The following is a 22,868-nucleotide window of genomic DNA, read 5'->3' on the forward strand; positions in this document are numbered from 1 at the left end:
GCACAATACCTGCGGTGCAAGTGCTGCAGAAGAATTTTTTAAAATTCACTGGGGTAGGAAGGAAAACAATGGAATATTTCAATTATTTGTAGGTTTTGTGTGAGGTGGTGTCACAGGGTTTTTGGGCCAGAGTTATACAGTGTCTGTATAACAGTAGAACGTCAGACTTATGAATATTAGAGTTAGGAACTGACCAGTCAACCACAACTTGATTCGGAACCAGAAGTACACAGGCAGCAGCAGAGATGAGAAAAGCAGGCACCATACACTACTGTGTTAAATGTAAAATACTTTTTTTTTTTAAAAAAAAAAAAGGGAAGTTTTTTGAAAAAATTGACAAGGTGAGGAAACTGGTTTTGTGCTTGTTTCATCTAATGTGATTAAAGCTGCATCTGCTTTGGCATAGTAAGGCTTTTCAAAGCTGTTTTAAGTCAATGTTCAGTTATAAACTTCAGAAAAATAACTGTAGCGTTTTGTTCTGAGTTACAAGCAAAGTCCATTCTTAAGGTGTTCATACTGAGGCTCCCTTGTAACAGTGAGGTGAAGTCTGGCAAGAGGAAGTACCCCGGGCTTTTTTGTTTGTTTGTTTTCAGTACCACTTATATTTGCCCAAGTTTGCAACTGCAGAACAGAGAGGCAAAACTTGCTTCTGTACGTTGCTGAGTACTTCTGTATTCCATGTCTTTTGTCACGCTCACCTGCTCTTTTTGTTCCCATATGCATTGCAGAAATCTAGAATTCCCGATAAGGCCGACAGCTCTTTTGGAAGTTCCCCTCGACAGGTATGGATCAGAGGCTGTTGCCAGGAATTGTAGACAGTCTTTGCAATTGTCAGGCTATTCCCTTATCTTGGATTTGAAAGGCTTAATGGAGGGCCGCGGAAGCAAACTATTACTCTGGGTAATTGTATTTTGCACTAGCTCCAAGAAACTTTATTCAAAAGCATCTTAGAATTGTTCATTTTTCCAAAACTGTAGGGAGCTGGAAGAACATGCTACCCTCTCGTAGCATTTAATGGAAGATCTGTTGCTCTGTAGACATCCACTTTCCCCCTCAAAATGCTTTTTGAATGTCACAGTTTATTTAAGAAACTGTTCTTGTGTGTAGTTAGGAGAAAGTGCTGCCTGATATTTGAAGTAGGGAATTGGAAACCAGGATTCCTGGTTTTTATTTCCAGATTGACAATTGACTTACTGGGTGAGTTTGTAAAAGTTGTGCTTGTAATTTAGGGGTGGATGAATTGATCCTTGGAAATAGTTTGTTACATACAGCAATCTGGGATCACTTGTGATTGAAAAATGCAGCGTAATTAGATTACATGTTTTAAGTCAGCTTATCTTTTATTGTACTTTAGGAACTCTTTGCCTGCCCCAATAACACCTACAGTATTAATCTGTATTTGGCTGAAACTGGGCAAAGACTGCTGGATACCACGATTATCTTCAGCTTGGAGCAGAATGGTGCCAGGCCAGAACAGGTAGGTAGGAACCTCTCTCCTGTCATTGAAAGTGGTTAGAGATGGGTGCGCGGAGTTTTTCTTTATGTCAGGCTTCGCTTAGCCTGAGGCTTGTTAAGCTTTTTGCTGCAGCCAAATAAACAAGCCCCTGATTTAAGGTAATATGAGCCATTGGGTAGGATGCTAGTTTGGGAGTCTGCTTCTAACACAACTTGCTGTTTGTCTTGGCCAAGTTGCTTCATCCTTCTGCATCTGTTTCCCTAGCTGTAAAAGAGGGTGAGTGAAATTTACTCATTTTGGTAAAACAGGAGATCTACAAATGGAAAGAACTAATTCCACATTAGCCTTTCCTAACTGGCAGTGCCAGTCAGAGCTCTTAGACTACATCTATACAACAGGGTTATTTCAAAATAATCCATTCCAGAATAGCTATTGCAAAACATGTTATTTTGAAATAACACCGCTGCACACAAGAATGCATTTTCAAATAGCATGTCTGGACACACAGTGCCTATTTCGAAATAGTGCCATTGGATGCCATTATGGCTTATTACAAAATAGCACTATTCCGTATCTTAACAGAACCTATGTCAAAATAGCTCTTTTGAAATGGGTGTTATTCCTCCAGCAATGGAGTTTACAAAATTTGAAATAATGCAAATTTATTTATTTAATAGCAGGCACATAGTGTAGATACTCGCAAAGTTATTTCGAAATAAGTTTGCTGTGTAGACATAGGGTGATCCTCAGGGCTTGCTGGTAGCGAGGAGTGACTGGAAGACCATCACTTGTACCCATGATAAAACAATGAGAAGTCCTGTGGCATCTTGTAGACTGACAGATATTTTGGAGCATAAGCTTTCATGGGCAAAGACCTGCTTCGTCAGATATATCTGTTAGTCTATAAAGTGCCGCAGGACTCTCATTGTTTGTGTGGATACTGACCAACGCAGCTACCCCTCTGAAACTTGTACCCATGATGTTTTTGATTCTGATATAGTAGCATTGCTTATCACTGGGTTTTAAGGGTAGGGTAGGGAAGGGCTGGATTGGGTGGATGTTGGGGTGGGGACTGTTATAGCAGGGGAGGGCTTGATATTAGTTCAGTATTGTCCAGTATAAAATTGGTGCATTTGCCTTCATGGTCTTGGCGCTGCTGTTGTCTAACTCAGTTCTTTAGGTTACCTGAAGTAGGAAAGTTGCTGTATGAAACGAGATCCTAGTCTGCCTGTAGGCCTGTGAGATATGTACCCCTGAAGGTAGTACCTCATCTATTTGTTGTTTTAAGACAGTAGTTCTCAACCTATTTACCATTGTGGGCCACATATGCAGCTCTCTCTGTGTTATGGGGGCTGCATCCACACAATATAGATACCGTATGGCCCTAAGGATGTCACATGGGCTACAGTTTATGCTGATTGGGCTGCATGCAGCCTGTGGGTTGAGAACCACTGGTTTAGAACCTTAATGTAACAGAATTATCTTAAATCTTTTCCTCTTTCCACCTTTGAATTGCATCTTCCTTGTCTAGGGTGGGAAGTTGTAATCATAATCTCTTTCCTTGCCTCCCTTTTCCAGCTCTACATACAGGTGTTTTTGAAGAAAGATGACTCTGTGGGCTACCGAGCACTGGTGCAAACAGAAGACCACATGCTTGTGTTCCTCCAACAACCAGGTAAGTGAGAACTGGGTTTGCTGGTTACCACTGTCCTGAAGTGTATTCTCTCTTGTTGTTGTTTGGAGTAGTGCCCATTGCCTGTCTAACCAAGTGGATTCTTTCCTGAGTTAAATACCACAGGGAAGTGCAAAGACCAAGAATATCCTTCACCCCATAGTTTTAATTTTCCTTCGCAACCAAAGCTGAGAATCTGATCCTGCAATGTGCTTTGTTGAACAACAGCCTGTTGGCTTTAGAGAGGCTCTGCAGGATTTCAGGGTTCTGCGCTTACAGTATTTATTGCATAAGAGGGTCTGTAGCACCTTTTCTCTGATGGCTTTTTGAAAAGAGAGGAAATTCCTCAGATGAAATACAGTGTTAACCGTTACGGTGGGGTTTCTTGCAAGGCATCAAAGACTCAAGCATGTTAGAGATTGAACTTCATAGTTTTTTTAAAAAAGTCTTTGTTTTTAAGGACTCCAATACTTCTGCAAGCCTTTCAATACTCAGGTCATGCATGTGAACCTTCAACAGTCTCTCTACTTTAATTAAGTTGGGGGTGGGGGTGGGGAGCAGTTGCTAGTGATTGAATACCAGTTTGTTCTTTATTGTAGTAGGCAGTAAATATCAATATCTATATTGCTTCAGAAGTATGGCATTTTGTGATTTATTAAGCAGCTGTTTATTTTTGTGAAGACCAGACAGAAGATGCTTCAGTCTCAAGTGTCAGGGGTATAGCAGTCAGCCCATTTCAAGGGACAGGATTTGTAAGATCTTCCTGTCCACTGATTGCTCTCAGGAATGAACGCAGCAAAGATTCAGGAAATGTACTTGCTCTTTTCTTTCAAGCAACCAGTGCTGCCTTTTCTTTTGTATCTGTTCAGGAAGAGTTCTGTGGAGCAGGGAGGAGTCGCTGGCAGAAGTGGTATGCTTGGAGATGGTGGATCTGCCTCTGACAGGTGCCCAGGCTGAGTTGGAAGGGGAATTTGGAAAGAAAGCAGGTAATAGCCAGGGCCATCCTTTTGAAGTGATCTAGTTTAATTTTTTATATACTTTGTGCTTGTCTGGTTTCAATATAACTGGCTCCAAAACTGTGAGCTCTCATTCTAGATTTCTTGTGCACACAATATGATCAAAATAAACTTGACTTCCAGGGCTTGGTGTGGTCTCTCTAACGTTTGCATCCCACTTCTAAAACTAGATCATATACATATGCTCAAGTCTTGGATTCTCCACTTCCCTCTGCATGTAACAGATATAGAGTGATAGGGAAATTACAGCTGGCTTGCTTGCTCTTACCAAAACACTTCTGTTATATTAGCCTGTATTGTTTTATCCTGAAGACTGAATTATAATTGCCGTTCTTGTCTTTATTGCTTTCTGGATGCAGCCATTCAAGGTAACCCAAAAAATCACTTGGCAGTTCCTTTCCTCTCTCTTGTGACAGCCTCTTTTTCTGGTGGTTCTTTGTCGACTCTCTTTGGTTTATTTCTCAGAGAGGAGGTAGATTACGCACAGGGCATGGCTCCCAACAAAGAGCCAGACTTAACTGCCAAAATTTGGATGCTTCTACATAAAGATGATTCCTCAGTTATGAGAGAAGTGAAAGCAAGAGGCATAAGACCAAGTACAATGTTTAGTTTTAGTAGGGTTGGAGTGATATGGAAGATTTTGCACATGGTAGTGTTGCAGATTTGAGGCAAACAGAATGCTTGCTAAAGGGAGATATGGAATTGGGTTTCTAGGGGCTAGATAGGTGAAGATGTTGTCATGATGTTAAAATATGATCCAGGTATCGTGGAGAGTAAGGCAGAATTTTCTTTGCTAATATGTACATGTATGACAGCACATGACTTCTAGAGACTGAGTAAGTGGTCTGATTTGCTGTACTGTGTGTGTTTCTTCTGGTGTGGACCACTGCTTGGTGTGCTAACAGTTGTTGCTAACTTGTTTGCAGATGGCTTGCTGGGGATGTTTCTGAAGCGCCTATCCTCCCAGCTCATCCTGCTGCAGGCCTGGACTGCACATCTCTGGAAGATATTCTATGATGCCAGGAAGCCTCGGAGCCAGATTAAAAATGAGATCAACATTGACACCTTGGCAAGAGATGAGTTCAACCTACAAAAAATGATGGTGATGGTCACTGCGTCAGGAAAGGTGAGGATGGCAAGGCCTGGAAGCCAGTTCTAGAGTGGAGCATACCATCCTGGCATTGGTAAGGTGCTGGGATTCGGTGCTGAGGCTGTGGTGGGAAAGGTGTCAGGAGACAAGCAACGTTTAATAGTGGAGGAGAGAATCCAAAGCTGTGTGCATTCTGTTGCTTATGTTGGCTTTTCTTTTTGTCTCTGTGCTTCAGCTCTTTGGTATTGAAAGCAGCTCTGGCACCATCCTGTGGAAGCAGTACCTTCAGAACGTAAGACCAGGCTCCTCCTTTAAACTGATGGTCCAGAGAACCACAGCCCACTTCCCCCACCCTCCACAGTGTACACTTCTTGTTAAGGACAAGGTGAGTCACATGCACTTCCAAGGAGTACTTACGGCTCCATAGTGAAAACCCCCTCATTGAGAAAATATCTTTTTCATATGATAACTCAGCTCGTGAGGCTGAGGGGAGTGGAACTGGCAAATGACAGGAGGAGAAGGATGGAGGCAAATCCTAATCCACAGTGTTAAAAATATCAGATTTTCTTTTTAAATGTTTTAACTGGCAAGAAAAAAAGAAATTGTTTCTTGCTCTGTCCACTGCATGAAGTGTAGCCTGATTTGAGGATGGTAAATATTACTAACTTGAATAGTTTGGGTTGGAGGCTCACCACTTGAAATAATCAGATGATAATAAGGTTCTTGTCCCAGAATCAGGCTATACACAATACACCAGGGACCTGCCGGGGTATGATAGGATTTCACACTGAGACAAAGTACATAAAATTGAAATCAGATAGCAATCTGAGTTGTAAATAAATTAGGGTTACTAATGCAGTATTAGTCTAAGATGCCTATTATTTCTATAAACAGTTGGTAATATATTTATACCCAATCCTGATAACCTGATGATAAGAGACGAAGGATGTGCCTTGCATCTGGTACAGTGGTTCAGATACAGGTTTCTCTGTTCTGTACTGAGAGTTGCATAGGCTAATACTCAAAGCTTATTAAAGGTAACTTAGTTTACATAACTGACTGATGACCTGAATCTAGATTAAACTAAGCAACTGTTAGAAAAATAAAGTTGAAAAGACAAAGTTTAGAGACCAGTCTCAACTCCTCCTGTCCTTCATCATTCTTTTCTAGCTCCCTATTTTCTTCTCCCTCCCTTCTCTTTTTGTTCCTTTCTTCCTTTTTCTATACTTCCCTTTTCTTCTATTCTTCTCCCAATCAAAATCTCTGGGCACCCTGTTTATAGGCATAAGAACCTGAGCCCTCCAGCTATGCCCAAATTTAGTTTCCTCACCTGGAAATTACTGGGGTGCATGTACTCCATAGGACAGACACACATAACATGTTTGTATGTATTGATGAGATGTACGTACATATTCATGATATTGGATCATTCTCACTTATGTTATTACCCACATTAGTTGTAGGTTATTTTGTTCTCCATGTGGTGTACCTATTGGTAAGCCCCTAGATCGTTAAAAGTCACTCAGTTTTATCACCATCTGTCTAGGTGAAAGATCCCAAACATATGCAAGTTGTCTTTTGCTGTCTGGGTGAAAGATCTCAAACATATGTAAGCTAACTTTGTTATCTGGGTGAAAGGTCCCAGACAAAAGTACTAACTTGCCTTATCGTAACACACAGGATGTGGCCTGTAGGTCCCTTGTGTTACAGCCAAATTATTTTGATATTTATCTATAAACTCTACTAAAACCATAAGAAGATATTTATATATTTCTAAGCAAGCAAGCTAGGCTACAGAAGTCAGGCCCATGTATGCTAGCTAGATAGGAAAGACTTTGCCACTGCTAATCACAAGATGTTATATACTTCACAGAAAATAAAAACACTCACTTATTTTGGTAACATCCTAGACAGGCCATGGTAGGATCTAGTTAGAAATTTATATATCTTATGTGAATGTCATGAGTCATCAGAGATGAGGTCACTTGAGCACACATCGTGTTTATCCGTAGGGCAAGGAGCATAGCAAAAGCAGAAAGGATGTGTTGACAGTTAAGTCCAAATATAAACCAAACCAGCAGGTAACTTCATATGCAGCAGAACAACCATTCCTTTTTGTGTTTGCCCTATTTTCCACCCTGCTGTCTGTTTCAGGAGACCAAGATGAGCTCTCTCTATGTCTTCAACCCCATCTTTGGGAAGTGGAGTCAGGTGGCTCCCCCTCTTCTGAAGCGTCCAATCCTTCAGTCTTTGCTTCTACCCATCATGGACCAAGATTATGCCAAAGTACTACTTTTGATTGATGACGAATACAAGGTAATTGTTTTGTCTTAGAACCATAGTCTCCATCTGCAAGTTAAATATCTCACCTAGCAGGGCAAGAAATAACAGTGTGGTCAAGCAGTCACCCACAAATGGGATGAGACTGATCTGAAAGAGCCTTCATCAAGATAAAACACATATTTAAAGCCAATTCCTTGTCTAGGTCACTATAGATTAACACAGAAACTTTTCAAACCCAGCTTGCTCTTTGTTGTTCTTGCACTTTGTTTACCTCTTGAATTCATTCAGTTTGTGCCTTGAAACCAAAGAAGTAGTCTCCAGTCTTGGCTCTAGACAGTTGAATTCCAGTGCACAGGAGCCAGGAAATGGTACAGTGCTATTTATTTTATTTGGTCACCTAATTACTGCAGGGGGCTACGTCTACACGTGAAGCCAACATGGAAATAGCTTATTTCGATGTAGCAACATCAAAATAGGCTATTTCGATGAATAACGTCTACACATCCTCCAGGGCTGGCAACGTCGATGTTCAACTTCGACGTTGCGCGGCACCACATCGAAATAGGCGCTGCGAGGGTACGTCTACACGCCAAAGTAGCAGACATCGAAATAAGGGTGCCAGGCACAGCTGCAGACAGGGTCACAGGGCGGACTCAACAGCAAGCCGCTCCCTTAAAGGGCCCCTCCCAGACACAGTTGCACTAAACAACACAAGATACACAGAGCCGACAACTGGTTGCAGACCCTGTGCCTGCAGCATGGATCCCCAGCTGCCGCAGCAGCAGCCAGAAGCCCTGGGCTAAGGGCTGCTGCCCACGGTGACCATAGAGCCCCGCAGGGGCTGGAGAGAGAGCATCTCTCAACCCCCCAGCTGATGGCCGCCATGGAGGACCCGGCAATTTCAACGTTGCGGGACGCGGATCGTCTACACGGTCCCTACTTCGACGTTGAACGTCGAAGTAGGGCGCTATTCCAATCCCCTCATGAGGTTAGCGACTTCGACGTCTCGCCGCCTAACGTCGAAGTTAACTTCGAAATAGCGCCCGACGCGTGTAGCCGTGACGGGTGCTATTTCGAAGTTAGTGCCGCTACTTCGAAGTAGCGTGCACGTGCAGACACAGCTGGGGAGTGCTACATCCCTGGCTAGTCTACACTACCTCCTTACTTCGAAGGGAGGATGATAAGTAGGGTGTTGGGAGTTTGTTAATTAAGTGCTGCGCTACATATGCAGAACTCCAGTAAGCAACCCCCTGCCGCCCCGCAGCAAATTCAACGTTTTAAACTTCAAAGTGCTGGCTCGCGTCTATCCACGGCTCACCCACTGGTACTTTGATGTGCCTGGGCAACTTCGAAGTCTCTTTACTCCTCAAAATTAGGACTTTGAAGTTGCCCAGGCACATTGAAGTACTGGTGGGTGAGCCGCAGCTAGACGCGAGCTGGCACTTGCACGTTTAAAACTTCAGAGTTGCTGCTGGGGAGTGGGGCAGGGGTGGAATTTGCTTAATGAAGTGCTGCAAATGCACCACAGCGCTTCATTAATAAACTACCAACACCCTACTTACCATCCTCCCTTCGAAGTAGGGAGGTAGTGTAGACACAGCCCCCTAGACTGACTATGTGCACTGCATCTGAGTCTTGAGAACCTATTTAGTCATATTACGATTTGAAACCCCTCATAATTTTAAAAACAAACTCTAAATTTTCAGTCTGCACTAAGTTGGTTCTAGGCCTCTTTTTGGCCTCCAGGTGGAGAGGTAAAATAGGACAAGTCAATGGCTTACAGACCAGGAGGCTATTTTTCTAAACACAGGCCACTGCCATTTCCCCAATGTAGATTCCTATAGACCTCTTTATTTGGATGGTAAATAACCTATATTCTTGTCAAGCAAAGACATAAGCCATTTATAGAATAAGGTAACGTAGTGCTGGCTTCTCTACTACTCAGGGTGCCTCTGTGCTTGTTTAGCCATATCCATCTTTAATTCAAACCATTTAAATCGGTGGAATTTATATCTGTGGTCCATTGGACCCAGTAAGTGTAACTGGACTAGCTTACTTTTATATGTAAAACTAAAAATTGACCCTAAGTAATGTCTTTGTTCAAACTCTTCTTTATCTTCCTAGGTTACAGCTTTCCCAGCAACTAAAAACATTCTCCGCCAATTAGCTGAAATGGCCCACTCCATCTTTTTTTATTTAGTGGATGCTGAACAAGGCAAACTCTCTGGTTTCCGACTGCTAAAGGTACAGAAGATGCATGCATTTAGGGACTGAGGAGGGATGGAGATGAGAGCACAATAGTTCAAATAATCTTTCCCACCCAGCTTCCCTAGATAATGGGCAGAGGCAGTATGTGATCTTTCTATAGTTAAAAGTGTTGGCTCCTGCTCTGTTGATCCTCTAAATTGTGCACACGACTAGCTGCAGATTACATGGCTCCAGTTCCATCAGTATGTTTTATGTGGGAGGATTGCAGTTACCCACAGATCTGTACTAGGCCAGTCATGTTTAATAATCTAGAAAAGGAAGTGAACAGTGAGATCACAGAACTTACAGGAGATGTTAAACTGTTTGCATTAGTTAAAACTAGAGAAGACTGAATAATTCCAGAGATACCTGACAAAGTTAAATAAATAAGCAGCACGATGAGAGATGAAATTCAGTGTTAGTGAATGCAATATAAAGTACATTGGAAGGAGTAGGCTGAACTACTCGGACACAGTGCTGGGATCTATGTTACCTGTGGCCTGTAGGAGAAAGAATTTAGCTGCTGCTGTGAACAGTTCAAGGCACAGTGGGGGACAAAAGGGCAAAAAATGTTAGTATGAACAAATAATGGGATAGATAGAACATGTTATGAAAATAACTGATACGCTTTCAGGTGGAATGCTGTGTTCATTTCTGGTCAATGCGTCTAAAGGAGGTTATAGCAGAAACGGGGGGGGCCTAGAGAGTGGTGACAAAAATGACTAGAGGTAGCGAAAGGTAGTAAAGACCAGGGACAACAAAAGCATGTAAGAGAATAATGGTATACAGAAGATAAATAGGGAACCTTCCTGTTTATCCTACCTAATACAAAACTGAGGGGACATGTAATGAAGTTTATATAAACTTGTTGCATTTAAGTAATAAAGAGAAATAGTGTATGAGACAACAAATAACCTAGGGAACTAAGTATCACATGAGATGACTTGAGGCCAAGAGCTTAGTAGGATTCCAAAAGGGATCAAACATGTCTGGATAATATATGTGAGATACAATTTTATTTATATTATTACATATATAAAGACATTAGACCAAAGGGCTAAAAAGTTGGAAAAGCCCACATTTAGGCTTCCTTTCATTAAGCCTCCTTGGGACCGTCTTTTGAATTACACGATCACATTCAAGTAACTTTCTTTAAAGAGACCCACAATGCCAGACTGGGTGGAACACTGGTCTGATTCACTGTAGTAAATCTTATGGAACTCCGTTCTCGGGAGATTCCTCCTATGTCCTATAAATGAAGACTGTGTCTTTTAGAGGGTCAGGAAACCTTATTTTGCATCTTGTCTCTGCGTAGGATCTGACAACAGAGGAGAGCTGGGAGATGACCATCCCAACTGAAGTGCAGAAGATAGTGATTGTGAAGGGGAAGAGATCAAATGAGCATGTGCACTCTCAGGGCCGTGTGATGGGTGATCGCAGTGTCCTCTATAAGGTACCGTAGGCCATTGTTGTCTGAGCTTTATTGGCTGGGGGCTATGGTAAGGTTTCCAGGAAACTTGTCATGGAAGTATCTAAACGTGTTTTAAAAGCAACATTAAACTGGTGGGAAAGATGTTTTCCCCAGTTGTGCTGTCTTCCTGAGGCGTCTGGAGTTCCTTTTACAGACCAGCCAATAAGGTAGCAATAAAAGTAGCAGGCAAGTCTAACTTGCTATTTATTACCTTCCTGATCCCTTTCTGAGATCACTGTTAAGGCAGTGAGAGAGGGGGAGAAGGGGTAAGGAAAAATCATGAATCCTAATGTCCATCTTGGGCTGCACCCACACTGGTCCAGGCCTTTTACCAGACTGGTGAAGGGAGGACAGAAGAAACTAATTCTCTCCCTCATGCTTCCCAACTTCTTCCTCCATCAAACAATTCTATCTGGGCAGTGGTGTTGTGAGCTTTCCCTTGAGAAATTGGCTTGGAAGTGGCATGAAGATCAGTAACTGCCAGTAAGCAGAGACTGGGTGCGTCTACACTAGGAACTAACTTTGAATTTAGGCACTACATTGAAGTAGCCAGCAGAGAGTCTACACACATTTTCCTTTACTTCGAAGTTAACTTCAAAGAAGGCAACCCAACTTTGAAGTCCTCACTCCATTCCTGGGAATGGAGTAGTGCCCTGCTTCGAAGTTTAATTTCAAACTCGGGTGTGTGTAGATGCTCTATTTCTAAGTTGCTTCTTCAAAGTTATTTTTGTAGTGTAGACACAGCCTAAGTGAAGTAAAGAGCTATTGAACGTGGTCTCCATGAAGATGTTGCTGCTGCATTCTTGCAGAACTGCATCCCTGCAGCAACAGCTGCAGCATCACCTGTTGGAGGGCCTAACTGTCCAGGTTGACAGTGTTGCAAGTGAAGTATTGCATATTGATGCACGCGCCTTTGAGGAAAATTTTAAAATAAGTGTCTGATAAAATTTTTTGTCTTTCTCTCTCCTCATTGGGGAGCACAGCTTTGTAATTCAAACCCCATTTCTAGTTGAGACTTCAGAAGTTACAGTTGATGACAAGTTTGTGTATACACACCTGTGTGGCTAAATTTTACTAACAACAAGAGCACTTCAATTTTGGCAGAGGAAAATTTTCCTTTGTTTTCAGACAGCTATTAAAGACCATGTATGTATCATGACAGCTGCAATTGATTACAAGTCTGTCCTGTTGATTTGTGCTGTTAACAGACATCTTGTTGCCTCCAACTTTGGTTATGTAGGTCAGGGATAATCTGCACTGTTTGCTGCTGGCACTAGGGGCTTCCTCTCATCTTTCCTTGTCCTTGTTTTAGTCCTTGAACCCGAACCTGCTGGCAGTGGTCTCAGAGAGCACAGATACGCACCAGGAACGTACCTTCATTGGAATCTACCTGATTGATGGAGTCACAGGCCGGATCATCCATTCTTCTGTGCAGAAGAAAGCCAAGGGACCTGTCCACATTGTCCATTCAGAGAACTGGGTGGTGGTAAGGAAAAGTCATTTGCTTGTAATACTTTAAATTTGAGAGCTGGCAGCAGCTCCCAGCGTTGCCCAGAGAACGTTCCCCAACTCCATGCTAGTGATTGTCCTGCTGTCCTCTGGGTGAATTGAGTTGTGCTGGACCATTCTGCTTGGTCCTGAACAGCGTCTTCCCCTCTTGTCTCAGTACCAGTACTGGAATACTAAGGCACGCCGCAATGAGTTCACTGTGCTGGAGTTGTATGAAGGAACGGAGCAGTATAATGCAACAGCCTTCAGTTCCCTTGACCGCCCACTGTTGCCTCAAGTCCTACAGCAGTCTTATATCTTTCCATCTGCCATCAGTGCCATGGAGGCCACCATCACCGAACGTGGCATCACCAGCCGTCACTTGCTTAGTAAGAATTGGCCTAGGGCAGGGTGGGGATTGGTCACGTGTGTCAAATTTTATACTTAATCAAAGGTCACTCTATTATCTAGGACAGTTGTTGTCTGTGACCCTCCCAGGGGATGGTTTAAAGAGGGGGTGGAGAACTTAGCCTGTGACTTCTTTGGATCCATCTCACAAAGCTTGTCCCGCTCCCCATTCCTGCCTGCAGGGGTGTGAACTGGCACCCCAGACATGTAAGGGGTGACAAGGCTGAATTGCCAGTGCCCGCTTATGCACCACTTCCATACTCTGCACCCCAAGCTCACTCCTGCATCCTAGCTCCTGCCCACACCCCACATCACCGCCCCAGCCTGTTCTTCAGCAGCCCTCTTGCATGCACTGAACCCCAGAGCCTAGTGGGTCCCCACAAAATCTACTGGCCCCAGTTGGGGGCCACATCTGTGAGTTTGTTTTTGCTTCTCACTTGCATGTGGCCCCTGTCCTGCCCCTGCTTTAGAGAAAAGTGTATTTTTAAAGTTAGCCTGTGATTTGAAGAAACAGTGCAGCTGCAGCCCTCCTGCCCTTTGCATAAATCCTGATGCTTGTTACCTCAGACATTGCTGCTCTCTGCATGGGCTGTGCCTTGGCCTTTCACTCATGAGCTGCTTTGAGAGCAACACAAGTATTCAGTTCTACAACCTAGCCCTGGGCTTACTTCCATACACCCTCCCTCATCACTGGGCAGGAGAGGACTTGGCAAGCTCTCTCTGGCATGCATCAGGAGGACTTGGATCAGCCATCAGAGACAGCAGACAAAATGGACACTTCTAAGATACATTTTTTTAATGTGCAGTTGGGCTTCCCTCTGGGGCAATTCTTTCCCTTCCAAAGGCTCTGCTGGATCCTCGACGCCCAGAGATCCCTACAGAACAAAGCAGGTAAGCAAAATGCTAAGGGAGTAATCCCTATTCCCAAACGCCTGCCAGAAGTTGGGAGGGATGAGTTTTTAACACTTTAGTCTGGAGTAATTAATGTATCAGTTCTTTCTGGCCAGATTCAGAGTAATTCTTACACTAAATTTAGAGAGGCTCTTATTTTTGGCAGTTGGATTGCTTTGCTGCCAATCCAGATGTGAATAAATTGGTCTATAACACAGTAATCCAGATCCTTGTCAAAAATGCCTGTTAGCTTCATCCTAGTGACTAATATTCTACATAATTAGCTGTGATTATTAGAGTGACACTTCAGCTGATGTATTCCTGTGGCCTTGAAATCTGAGTGGTTGGTCTTAAAATTTTAAGAGGTGGATACTAGCTAGCATAATGAAAGCTTCTTCTTCGAGTGTCCCCGTGGGTGCTCCACATTAGGTGTCGGGCTTGCCCGGCGCCGCAGATCGGATCTTCCAAGCAGTTTCTGCCGGACCGCGCATGCGCCGGTGCGCGCCACTCCCCCGCGCGCTCCCGGCCACGTGCGCGATCCGGTCCCCGCCAGTTCCTCTTAACCGCCGTCGGCTGCAGACGGAATCCGAACTAGGCTAAGGCCAAGTAGCGTATTCAACGGCTTTAACTGTTTTTCTTTAAAGTTTTTCAAGTACTTAGGCTACTGCAAGTTAGCCGGTTGTTATTTTTGCAAAAAAAAAAAAACAAAAACAAAAAAAAAAACAAAAACAAAAGCAACAAACAAACTACAAGCGGGACAGCTTCAATCCAGTCCCAGTAACAAGCGCCGGAGGCCAGGAGCATCGGGCTATCAGCCCTCCTGCTGAGGCAGGCCATCGGACGGGGAAAACAGCACAGGGAAGGTGCTAAGTACCCGCTTAACAACTGAAAGACTCACCAACAATGTCCTCTTCAGGCTTTGAAAAAATGTGAGTCCTGCCCAGAGGCAATTAAGGAGAGACAGGGAGATGCGGCTTACAATGCTGCTTTTGATAAGGCCCTCCAGCCAGACCTGCCGGAGCGGCCGCAGCAGGAGGGACCCTCCGGGGCCCATAAAAGGAAAGCTGCCTCCCTCACTCCATCAGCGCAGAAACGGAGGAAAGTCTCCCCAACCCGATCCCTGCCGGCAGCAACAGCGAGCGGGACGGGAGGAGCTCACAGCCCCCAGCCGCAGCAACAGCTGATCGGCGGCGGCAGGGAGAGCCATGTGGAAGCGGCTCAGCCTCCGATGATCAGCCAGCCGCCCCGCACCGCAAGCAGGGCAGCGGCTTAAAACTGCTTTTCATAAGGCCCTCCAGCCAGACGTGCCGGAGCGGCCGCAGCAGGAGGGACCCTGCGGGGCCCATAAAAGGAAAGCTGCCAAAAACGGAGGAAAGCCTCCCTAGCCCGATCCCTGCCGGCAACAATAGCGAGCGGGACGGGAGGAGCGAGCAGCCCCCAGCCGCAGCAACAGCTGATCGGCGGCGGCACGGAGAGCCACGTGGAAGCGGCTCAGCCTCCAATAATCAGCCAGCCGCCCCGCACCGCAGGCAGGGTGGCGGCTAAACAAGCGCCGGTACTGGCGGTACCGCAGGCAGCGGCACCGACCCCCGGGGAACCGGCGGTGCAGAGCGCGCAGGCACGCAGCCTGCGGGCACCGGAGCACACCGCACCTGTGGCACCGCCCTCGAGCGTGCCGAGCTCGGTGCGCACGGGGCCGGGATCCCCTGTATGTCAGGGGGCGGAGTTACCTCCTCAAGGGAGGGGGAAGGCTGCACACAAGAGGAGGCATTGCAGCCCCTCTCCGCACAGGGCTGTGGAGTTGCTTTCTCACAGCCCTCCGCTTATGTTACAGACTCCAACCAGAAGGCAGGGGTCCCCCCTAGCCTACCCGGAGCCCCCTTCTCCATTTTTTGCAACCAGCCTCACCCTGGCTGGGACCACCTTCACCCTTCCTGGGGTTTGAACCGCTGGACTATTATGCAAAATCGCTCTCTCCAGCCCTCCCCCAGACGCAGAGGGTATGCACCAAGGGAGTGGTCTAGGTCACCTTCCCAAGAACAGTGCCTATACTGCCATGGTCGCCCCTACCACGCGGGGCATAGACACCATCGGCTATCTACCAGGGAAAGATCCCCACAAACGATCTCGTACCCCCGAGGGCAATTGCGACCGGGGACAGAGACTCAAGCATCTCAGGGGGGACTGGTTATGGAACCCCGAGATTTTCCCTTGCAAACCTCTAGTGAGAGGGTGTACCATCACCAGCAGGAACCCGAAGGGTCCACAGAGACGTATCCCAGTGGTTCCTCGCTCTCCTCCCCGGATGAGGCTACGGCCCCGGGGGACGTCCATCCTCCGGACGATCTCAAACAGTTCCGAGAGCTGTTTTACGAGGGTGGCCTTCACGCAAGGCATCCAGACAGCTAAGGTGCAAGAGAAACACCATAAGCTCCTCAAAAATCTGAGACCTCCGGCCTCCTCCAAAATAGCAATACCGCTTAATGACGCAATCTTGGAGTCTGCCACTATGATATGGCAGACTCCTGCAACTATTCCGCCTGTCCACAAGAGAGCGGAAAAAAAAAAAACAACACTTCGTGCCGACAAAGGGCACGGAGTTCCTGTTCAGCCACCCACAACCAAATTCCTTGGTGGTGGAGTCGTCGCAATGTGGGGGAACAGACAAACATGCCAAAAAGCTAGAGCTGTTGGGCAGAAAGGTCTACTACTCCTCCACTCTACTGTTGCGAATGGCAAATTACGTAGCGCATCTAGCGAACCATAATTTCGATAACCACATTAGGTTAACCTCCCTCATGGACTCGCTTCCAGAGGGCAAGAAACCAGTGCTCAAGGCCATCATGCAAGAAGGCTACGCGGCCTCGAGGACGGGAGTTCAGATCGCCCTGGATGTTACGGACTCAGCAACAGCGTCCCCAGTACCACAGGGGTTACGAGCAAGGGCGACATCAACAGCACCAGCAGTAGAGAACTCCCAGGCGTCGTTCCCAACACAGCCGTGCGTCCTCGGGGCAGGGCCAAAGGCCACAAGTTTGACACACAGATCCAGGGCTGCGCCATCACTACCGTCGCAAGGTCATCCGAAGCGGTTATTCCACCATCGCCTCCGACCATTCTATAACCAGTGGCGAAGGATCACCACAGACAAATGGGTGCTGGAGATCATAGCCACGGGGTACGCCATCCCCTTCCAGTCGCTCCCACCGCCATGACCTCCACCCAGGCCCCACCTCCAGGAGGCCTCCCACGCGGCGAGGCTCAAGCAGGAGGTAGACCATCTCATGCTCATAGGGGCAGTGGAAAGAGTGCCGGAGCAACTGCAAGGGAGAGGGTTCTACTCGAGGTACTTCCTCACGGAGAAAAAGACAGGAGGCGGGAGGTCCATCTTAGATTTTCGAGGCCTCAACAGGTACCTGCGCAAGCAACGCTTTCGGATGATCACGATCGCCTCCATCCTTACGGCACTAGACGATGGAGATTGGTTCGCAGCCCTCGACTTATAAGACGCGTGTTTTCACATAACTATTCATCCGGCTCACCTACGATTCCTCTGGTTTCTCATGGTAGGCAAAGAACATTTTCAATACAAGGTCCTACCGTTTGGCCTCTCCTCGGCCCCCAGAGTCTTCACCGAGCCCTTGGCAGTGGTATCAGCCTACCTGCACAGACAGGGGGTATTTATATTCCAGTATCCGGATGACTGCCTACTCAAAGGGGCCTCGAAGGAGGAGGTACTACGCATAATATGCGTCACAACAGGCACGTTCTCTCGCTCGGCCTGGTTTCGCTCGGCCTGGTTATCAATCTGACAAAATCAAAGATAGACCCCACGCAGGACATAGAGTTCGTAGGGGCACGCATAAATTCTATTACAGCGAGGGCGTATCTACCAGAGACTCCCTTTCGGGCCGTCGGCTCCCTCGTGCAAGTCTTCACCTTCCGCCCTACGGTGCTGGTTCTGACGTGCTTACAGCTGCTGGGCCACATGGCAGCAGCGGCGTTCGTACAACAGAACGCCAGGTTACACATGCGCAGCATGCAGCACTGGCTGGCGAGCGTATACAAACCGGCAGCACACACTGTTCACAGGGTGGCGTCGCCCACAACAGAGGTGCGCAAATCCCTGCAATGGTGGGTAAACCCCGAGAACCTGCTAACAGGGGTACCCTTCCACCAACCACACATATTGGTTTTTCTTACTACAGACGCCTCCCTCATCGGGTGGGGAGCACACATGGGCGAAGAGGTGACGCAAGGGCTGTGGTCCTCCACGGAGCAGTCACTGCACACAAATATACTGGAGCTCAGAGCAGTGTTCAACGCCTGCAGACACTTTCGAGACCATATAAAAGGCAAAGTAGTCGGGATCAGTATAGACAATACCTCCACCGTGTTTTATATGAATCGGCAAGGAGGAGCTCGGTCCCGTGCCTTACGTGCAGAAGCAGTCCGGTTGTGAAACTGCTGCATCGCCAACAATATAACCCTGGAAGCCTCGTACTTCCCAGGCGTTCACAATGTGAAGGCAGACCAGCTGAGCAGGTGTTTCGCACTCACGCATGAGTGGCAGATCCGTCCCGATCTGCTGCAACCGATTTTTCATGCATGGGGTTTTTCCCCAGATAGACCTGTTTGCTACTCAGCACAACAAGAAGTGCCCACGATTCTGCTCCAGGGCAGGACTGGGACGGGGGTCCCTGAGGGATGCCTTCGCGATCTCTTGGAGGGGCCCCCTGCTTTACGCTTTCCCTCCCACAGTGCTCATCCACAAGGTGTTGCAGAAAGCCAGGAGGGAAGGAGCCTGAATGATCCCGATAGTCCCAACGTGGGATCAACAGCAATGGTTCCCCCTACTCCTGCGCATGTCGGACCGGCCACCGATGCCCCTTCCGGTGGCGCCGGATCTGCTCACGCAAGCCCAGGGGTCCATAGTGCATCCGCACCCCCAAGGCCTGCGACTACAAACGTGGTTAATCCATGGCTCAGCTCCCTAGAGAGCACATGTACGGAGGAAGTGCAGCAAGTCCTAGAAAGTAGCAGGAGGACTTCCACCAGGAAGACCTACAAGCAGAAATGGACTCGCTTTACGGCATGGTGTTCTACCAAACAGCTAGCCCACCTTTTGGTGCCTATGGCTGTGATATTAGAGTATTTACTGGACCTCAAGAGAGGAGGACTCTCGCTATCCTCGTTTAAGGTCCACCTTGCCGCCTTTTTGGCATTCAGACACGGAGAGACAGGGCACACGGTGTTCGCCCATCCCATAGTTACCAGGTTCCTTAAAGGGCTGGTAAACCTATACCGCCCCCTCGGAAACCGCTTCCACCTTCGTGGAACTTGGACCTGGTGCTTAATGCGAAAAGGGGACCACCGTTCGAGCCTTTGGCCACGGTTTCCCTCTGCCTCCTTATGATAAAGACGATCTTTCTTCTCGCAATTACGTCAGCTCGCAGGGTGAGCGAGCTTGCAGCAGTTATGGCAACGCCACCCTGCGCTGTTTTTTCCAAGGAGGCGGTAACCATACGGCTGCATCCAGCCTTTGTTCCTAAAGTTTCTTTCTGAGTTTCATACTAACGAACCTATTGTTTACCCTCGTTTTATCCAAAGCCTCATACCTCTAACAAAGGGGCGCGCCTACACCTCCTGGACGTGAGGAGGCGCTAGCTTTCTATATAGACAGGACCAAGTCCTTCCAGAGAACGGATAGACTCCTAGTCTCTCTCGCTCCCAAATCAAAAGGAGAAGGTCTCTCTCCGCAGAGAATCTCGAAGCACATCGTATCTTGCATAAAAATGTGCTACAAACTCAAAAAGACTCCTTTCCTGGCCATGCCCAGGGCTCATTCCACTAGGGCGGTGGCAGCATCAACAGCCCTTTTTCAAGGGCATTGCGCTAAAAGACATTTGCAGAGCGGCGACCTGGTCATCCTGTGACACCTTCGCCAAACATTATGCCCTTCACAGGGTATTCCAAGAGGATACCCGTCTCTCGACAGCGGTCCTCTCGGGGACAAGCTGCACATAATCCGATTACCCACCTCCTATCTTGGGTTACTGCTGGGTAGTCACCTAATGTGGAGCACCCACGGGGACACTCGAAGAAGAAAGAGAAGTTACTCACCGTAGTAACGGTGGTTCTTCGAGATGTGTCCCCGTGGGTGCTCCACTACCCGCCCATCCTCCCCGCTCCGGATCTCTGTTTAGTGTTTTGCAGGAGCATCCGAGGCAGTTGGTCAAGGAACTGGCGGGGACCGGATCGCGCACGTGGCCGGGAGCGCGCGGGGGAGTGGCGCGCACCGGCGCATGCGCGGTCTGGCAGAAACTGCTTGGAAGATCCGATCTGCGGCGCCGGGCGAGCCCGACACCTAATGTGGAGCACCCACGGGGACACATCTCGAAGAACCACCGTTACTACGGTGAGTAACTTCTCTTTGTCCTGGGCTGCCAATTTGTCTCTTCTTAATGGCCTTTACTAAACACCACGGGTGAATGACTGACTAAATTATCTATCTGTATAAAGATTCTAATGCTGTATGACCAAGCTTGGATTCTCGATAATATAAGACTTAAGGATTTGCCCACTATGATGCATTTGGTATTTTTTGATATCTCTCAAATGTCTCTCAGGGAAGAAAATTTGATTCCATATTCCCCAGATGTTCAGATCCATGCTGAGAGGTTCATTAACTACAATCAAACCATATCCCGAATGAGAGGGATTTACACGGCCCCCTCTGGTTTAGAGTCCACATGCCTGGTGAGTCTAGGTTAAGGTTTCTTTATAATGCAGGATACCATGGTATGCCTTCACAGTCCTTTCCAGGCAAGGTATGTAACCTCAACCCTTGTGGTAACACATTCATTGATTGACAATTTCCTGAAGTGTGCTTCGCTTGATTAGAACCATAAGGATGGGTCTATTGTTAATGTATCTGGATTTCTGCTTGCAGCTGCAGTTAACAACTGGTAATCTCATTTCTGTAGGTTGTTGCATATGGGCTGGATATCTTCCAAACCAGAGTCTATCCATCCAAGCAGTTTGATGTGCTGAAAGATGACTATGACTATGTGTTGATAAGCAGTGTCCTCTTTGGACTAGTTTTTGCCACTATGATTACAAAAAGACTTGCTCAGGTGAAGCTGCTGAACCGTGCCTGGCGGTAAGCACATGGATGAAGAGAACACTGAGGGCAGCAGTGAGGCTGGAAAATAGGATGGCTGGGATTCTGTATAGCTGATTATCTGCTGGAGTGTACACACAACTGAGTTTAATTAGATGTTACACACAGTACTGTTGTGATGGAAGCAAGTATTTATATCCTGTTTTTGCTGGGAACACTGAAGGGAGGAGCTGCTGATGAAAGAAAAATGTGCCTCACCTGAGAAGAATTCCTAGAGAGGAGCATCTGTTTGTCCAGAACTTCTCTTGAATCAGTCTGACAAATCCTCCTGCAGTTTTCTTCTTAGCCCTAAGATGATATTTTCCATGATGCATCTTCCCTGCCTAAGGATGTATTTCTTCCCCACTTCTGGGATGCACTTTGAGAACAGTTGATGGCTTATTTCTTATCTCTACCCCAACCATTACTAAAATTTTGGTGAACCCTAGCTTCACATCAGTTCTGAATGGAAACCTAGATTTTGTAAATGCAAGCACATGGGACATGGGGAGACGGGTGTTGGTAAGGTAGCCCTATTTACAAAATAATGCATACAAAAATTCAGCACTGACTGATGAAGCCTTTTAAGTATATGACAGCAATGACGGAGGAGTTCAGGGAAAGATGATGCTTAGTCAGGTTTCTGTGCTCTTAATTTATTGTGACTGCACTGTATGTTCTTTTGTGAATTTCAGTCTTTCAAATGTTTTGTTGCACAACACAGACCTCATTGACTGGATGTTTCTGGGGATGTTTTTCTCTGGTAAAATACATATTTTGAAGATGTAACAAACCTGAGAGATGCCAATTGCTGTGAAGTTGCATCGAACAACACCCCACCTTTTATGCTGTTTGGCCAGATGGCTAAGTGCTAACTTGAAACTACGTTTAAAAATGTTGTGATTTAGGAGTATAGAAGCTTGCGATGTGTTTTCCCTCCATGTATCATGGATCTTCATTCTTGGTATGTATTAATGTTTAGCATCTAATTTTAAATTGGAATGAGTTTTTCTGTTGTTTGTAACTTGTGGGGACAGTGGTTCTGAACCTCCTGTCTACTGAAATGGTTGCAAATTGGCATATAAAGCAAAGGGCTCTGTTGCTTTGGAACCAACCTTATTGATTTATGTTTAGCTGAGATGTGATCAGATTGCCAAATGCTGTAACAAACTGGATCTTGGTTTTTATCTGACTGGTCCGCAGTTGTCTAGTGTGGAAGAGTGTGGGCAGAAAGGATGAGGAATGTCATTTCTGCTTAGTGAGTTGCAGGTCATCTAAATAAAAGCAGTCTGATCAGTATAAGCATGTTTGTATCTTTTGTTAGACCATATTGCGTGGTATCTGTAGTTTACTTGTAAGAGAAGTATTTCTCCTCTTCGCCACTCAAGAAATGCAAAGGCACTTACACGTTACTTAAGTATAAGCAATGAGTGGTGTAGTGATGGCTTCTACCCTACTGCACAAAGTGTCCATGTGGACCAAAAAAGGACTGGACATAGGCAGTGACACATACCTCTTTCAAGCACCAGATTAAAAAACCAAAATGAAAACAAAGTATAAATAAATTTGATAGTCTTCTTTTTTCCAAAAATTGAAACTATTACTATTTCAGCTATCTTAACTTTCATCTAAGACTCTCATTACTTTAAAGCTTTAAAATTACAGGTGTCATGCCCACAAGAAA

At 46.3% G+C, this 22,868-nt stretch overlaps 1 protein-coding gene across 1 annotated transcript in view; it reads left to right on the top strand.

Moving 5' to 3' along the window:
• EMC1 (ER membrane protein complex subunit 1) overlaps positions 1–22,735 on the top strand; it is a 42,889-nt gene extending 20,154 nt beyond the window's left edge. The window contains exons 10-23 of the mRNA XM_075018180.1: positions 729–782; positions 1,355–1,477; positions 3,035–3,131; positions 3,998–4,114; positions 5,071–5,270; positions 5,470–5,619; positions 7,389–7,550; positions 9,642–9,761; positions 11,080–11,217; positions 12,548–12,721; positions 12,902–13,112; positions 13,938–14,022; positions 20,652–20,781; positions 21,009–22,735. Of these exons, the coding sequence (XP_074874281.1) occupies positions 729–782; positions 1,355–1,477; positions 3,035–3,131; positions 3,998–4,114; positions 5,071–5,270; positions 5,470–5,619; positions 7,389–7,550; positions 9,642–9,761; positions 11,080–11,217; positions 12,548–12,721; positions 12,902–13,112; positions 13,938–14,022; positions 20,652–20,781; positions 21,009–21,188 (1,941 nt within the window). The 3' untranslated portion in view covers positions 21,189–22,735. The remainder of the gene's footprint in view (positions 1–728; positions 783–1,354; positions 1,478–3,034; positions 3,132–3,997; positions 4,115–5,070; positions 5,271–5,469; positions 5,620–7,388; positions 7,551–9,641; positions 9,762–11,079; positions 11,218–12,547; positions 12,722–12,901; positions 13,113–13,937; positions 14,023–20,651; positions 20,782–21,008) is intronic.
• The last annotated feature ends 133 nt before the right edge of the window (positions 22,736–22,868 follow it).

The sequence above is a fragment of the Carettochelys insculpta genome, chromosome 23 (assembly GCF_033958435.1).
Source record: "Carettochelys insculpta isolate YL-2023 chromosome 23, ASM3395843v1, whole genome shotgun sequence".
Lineage (NCBI taxonomy): Eukaryota > Metazoa > Chordata > Testudines > Carettochelyidae > Carettochelys > Carettochelys insculpta.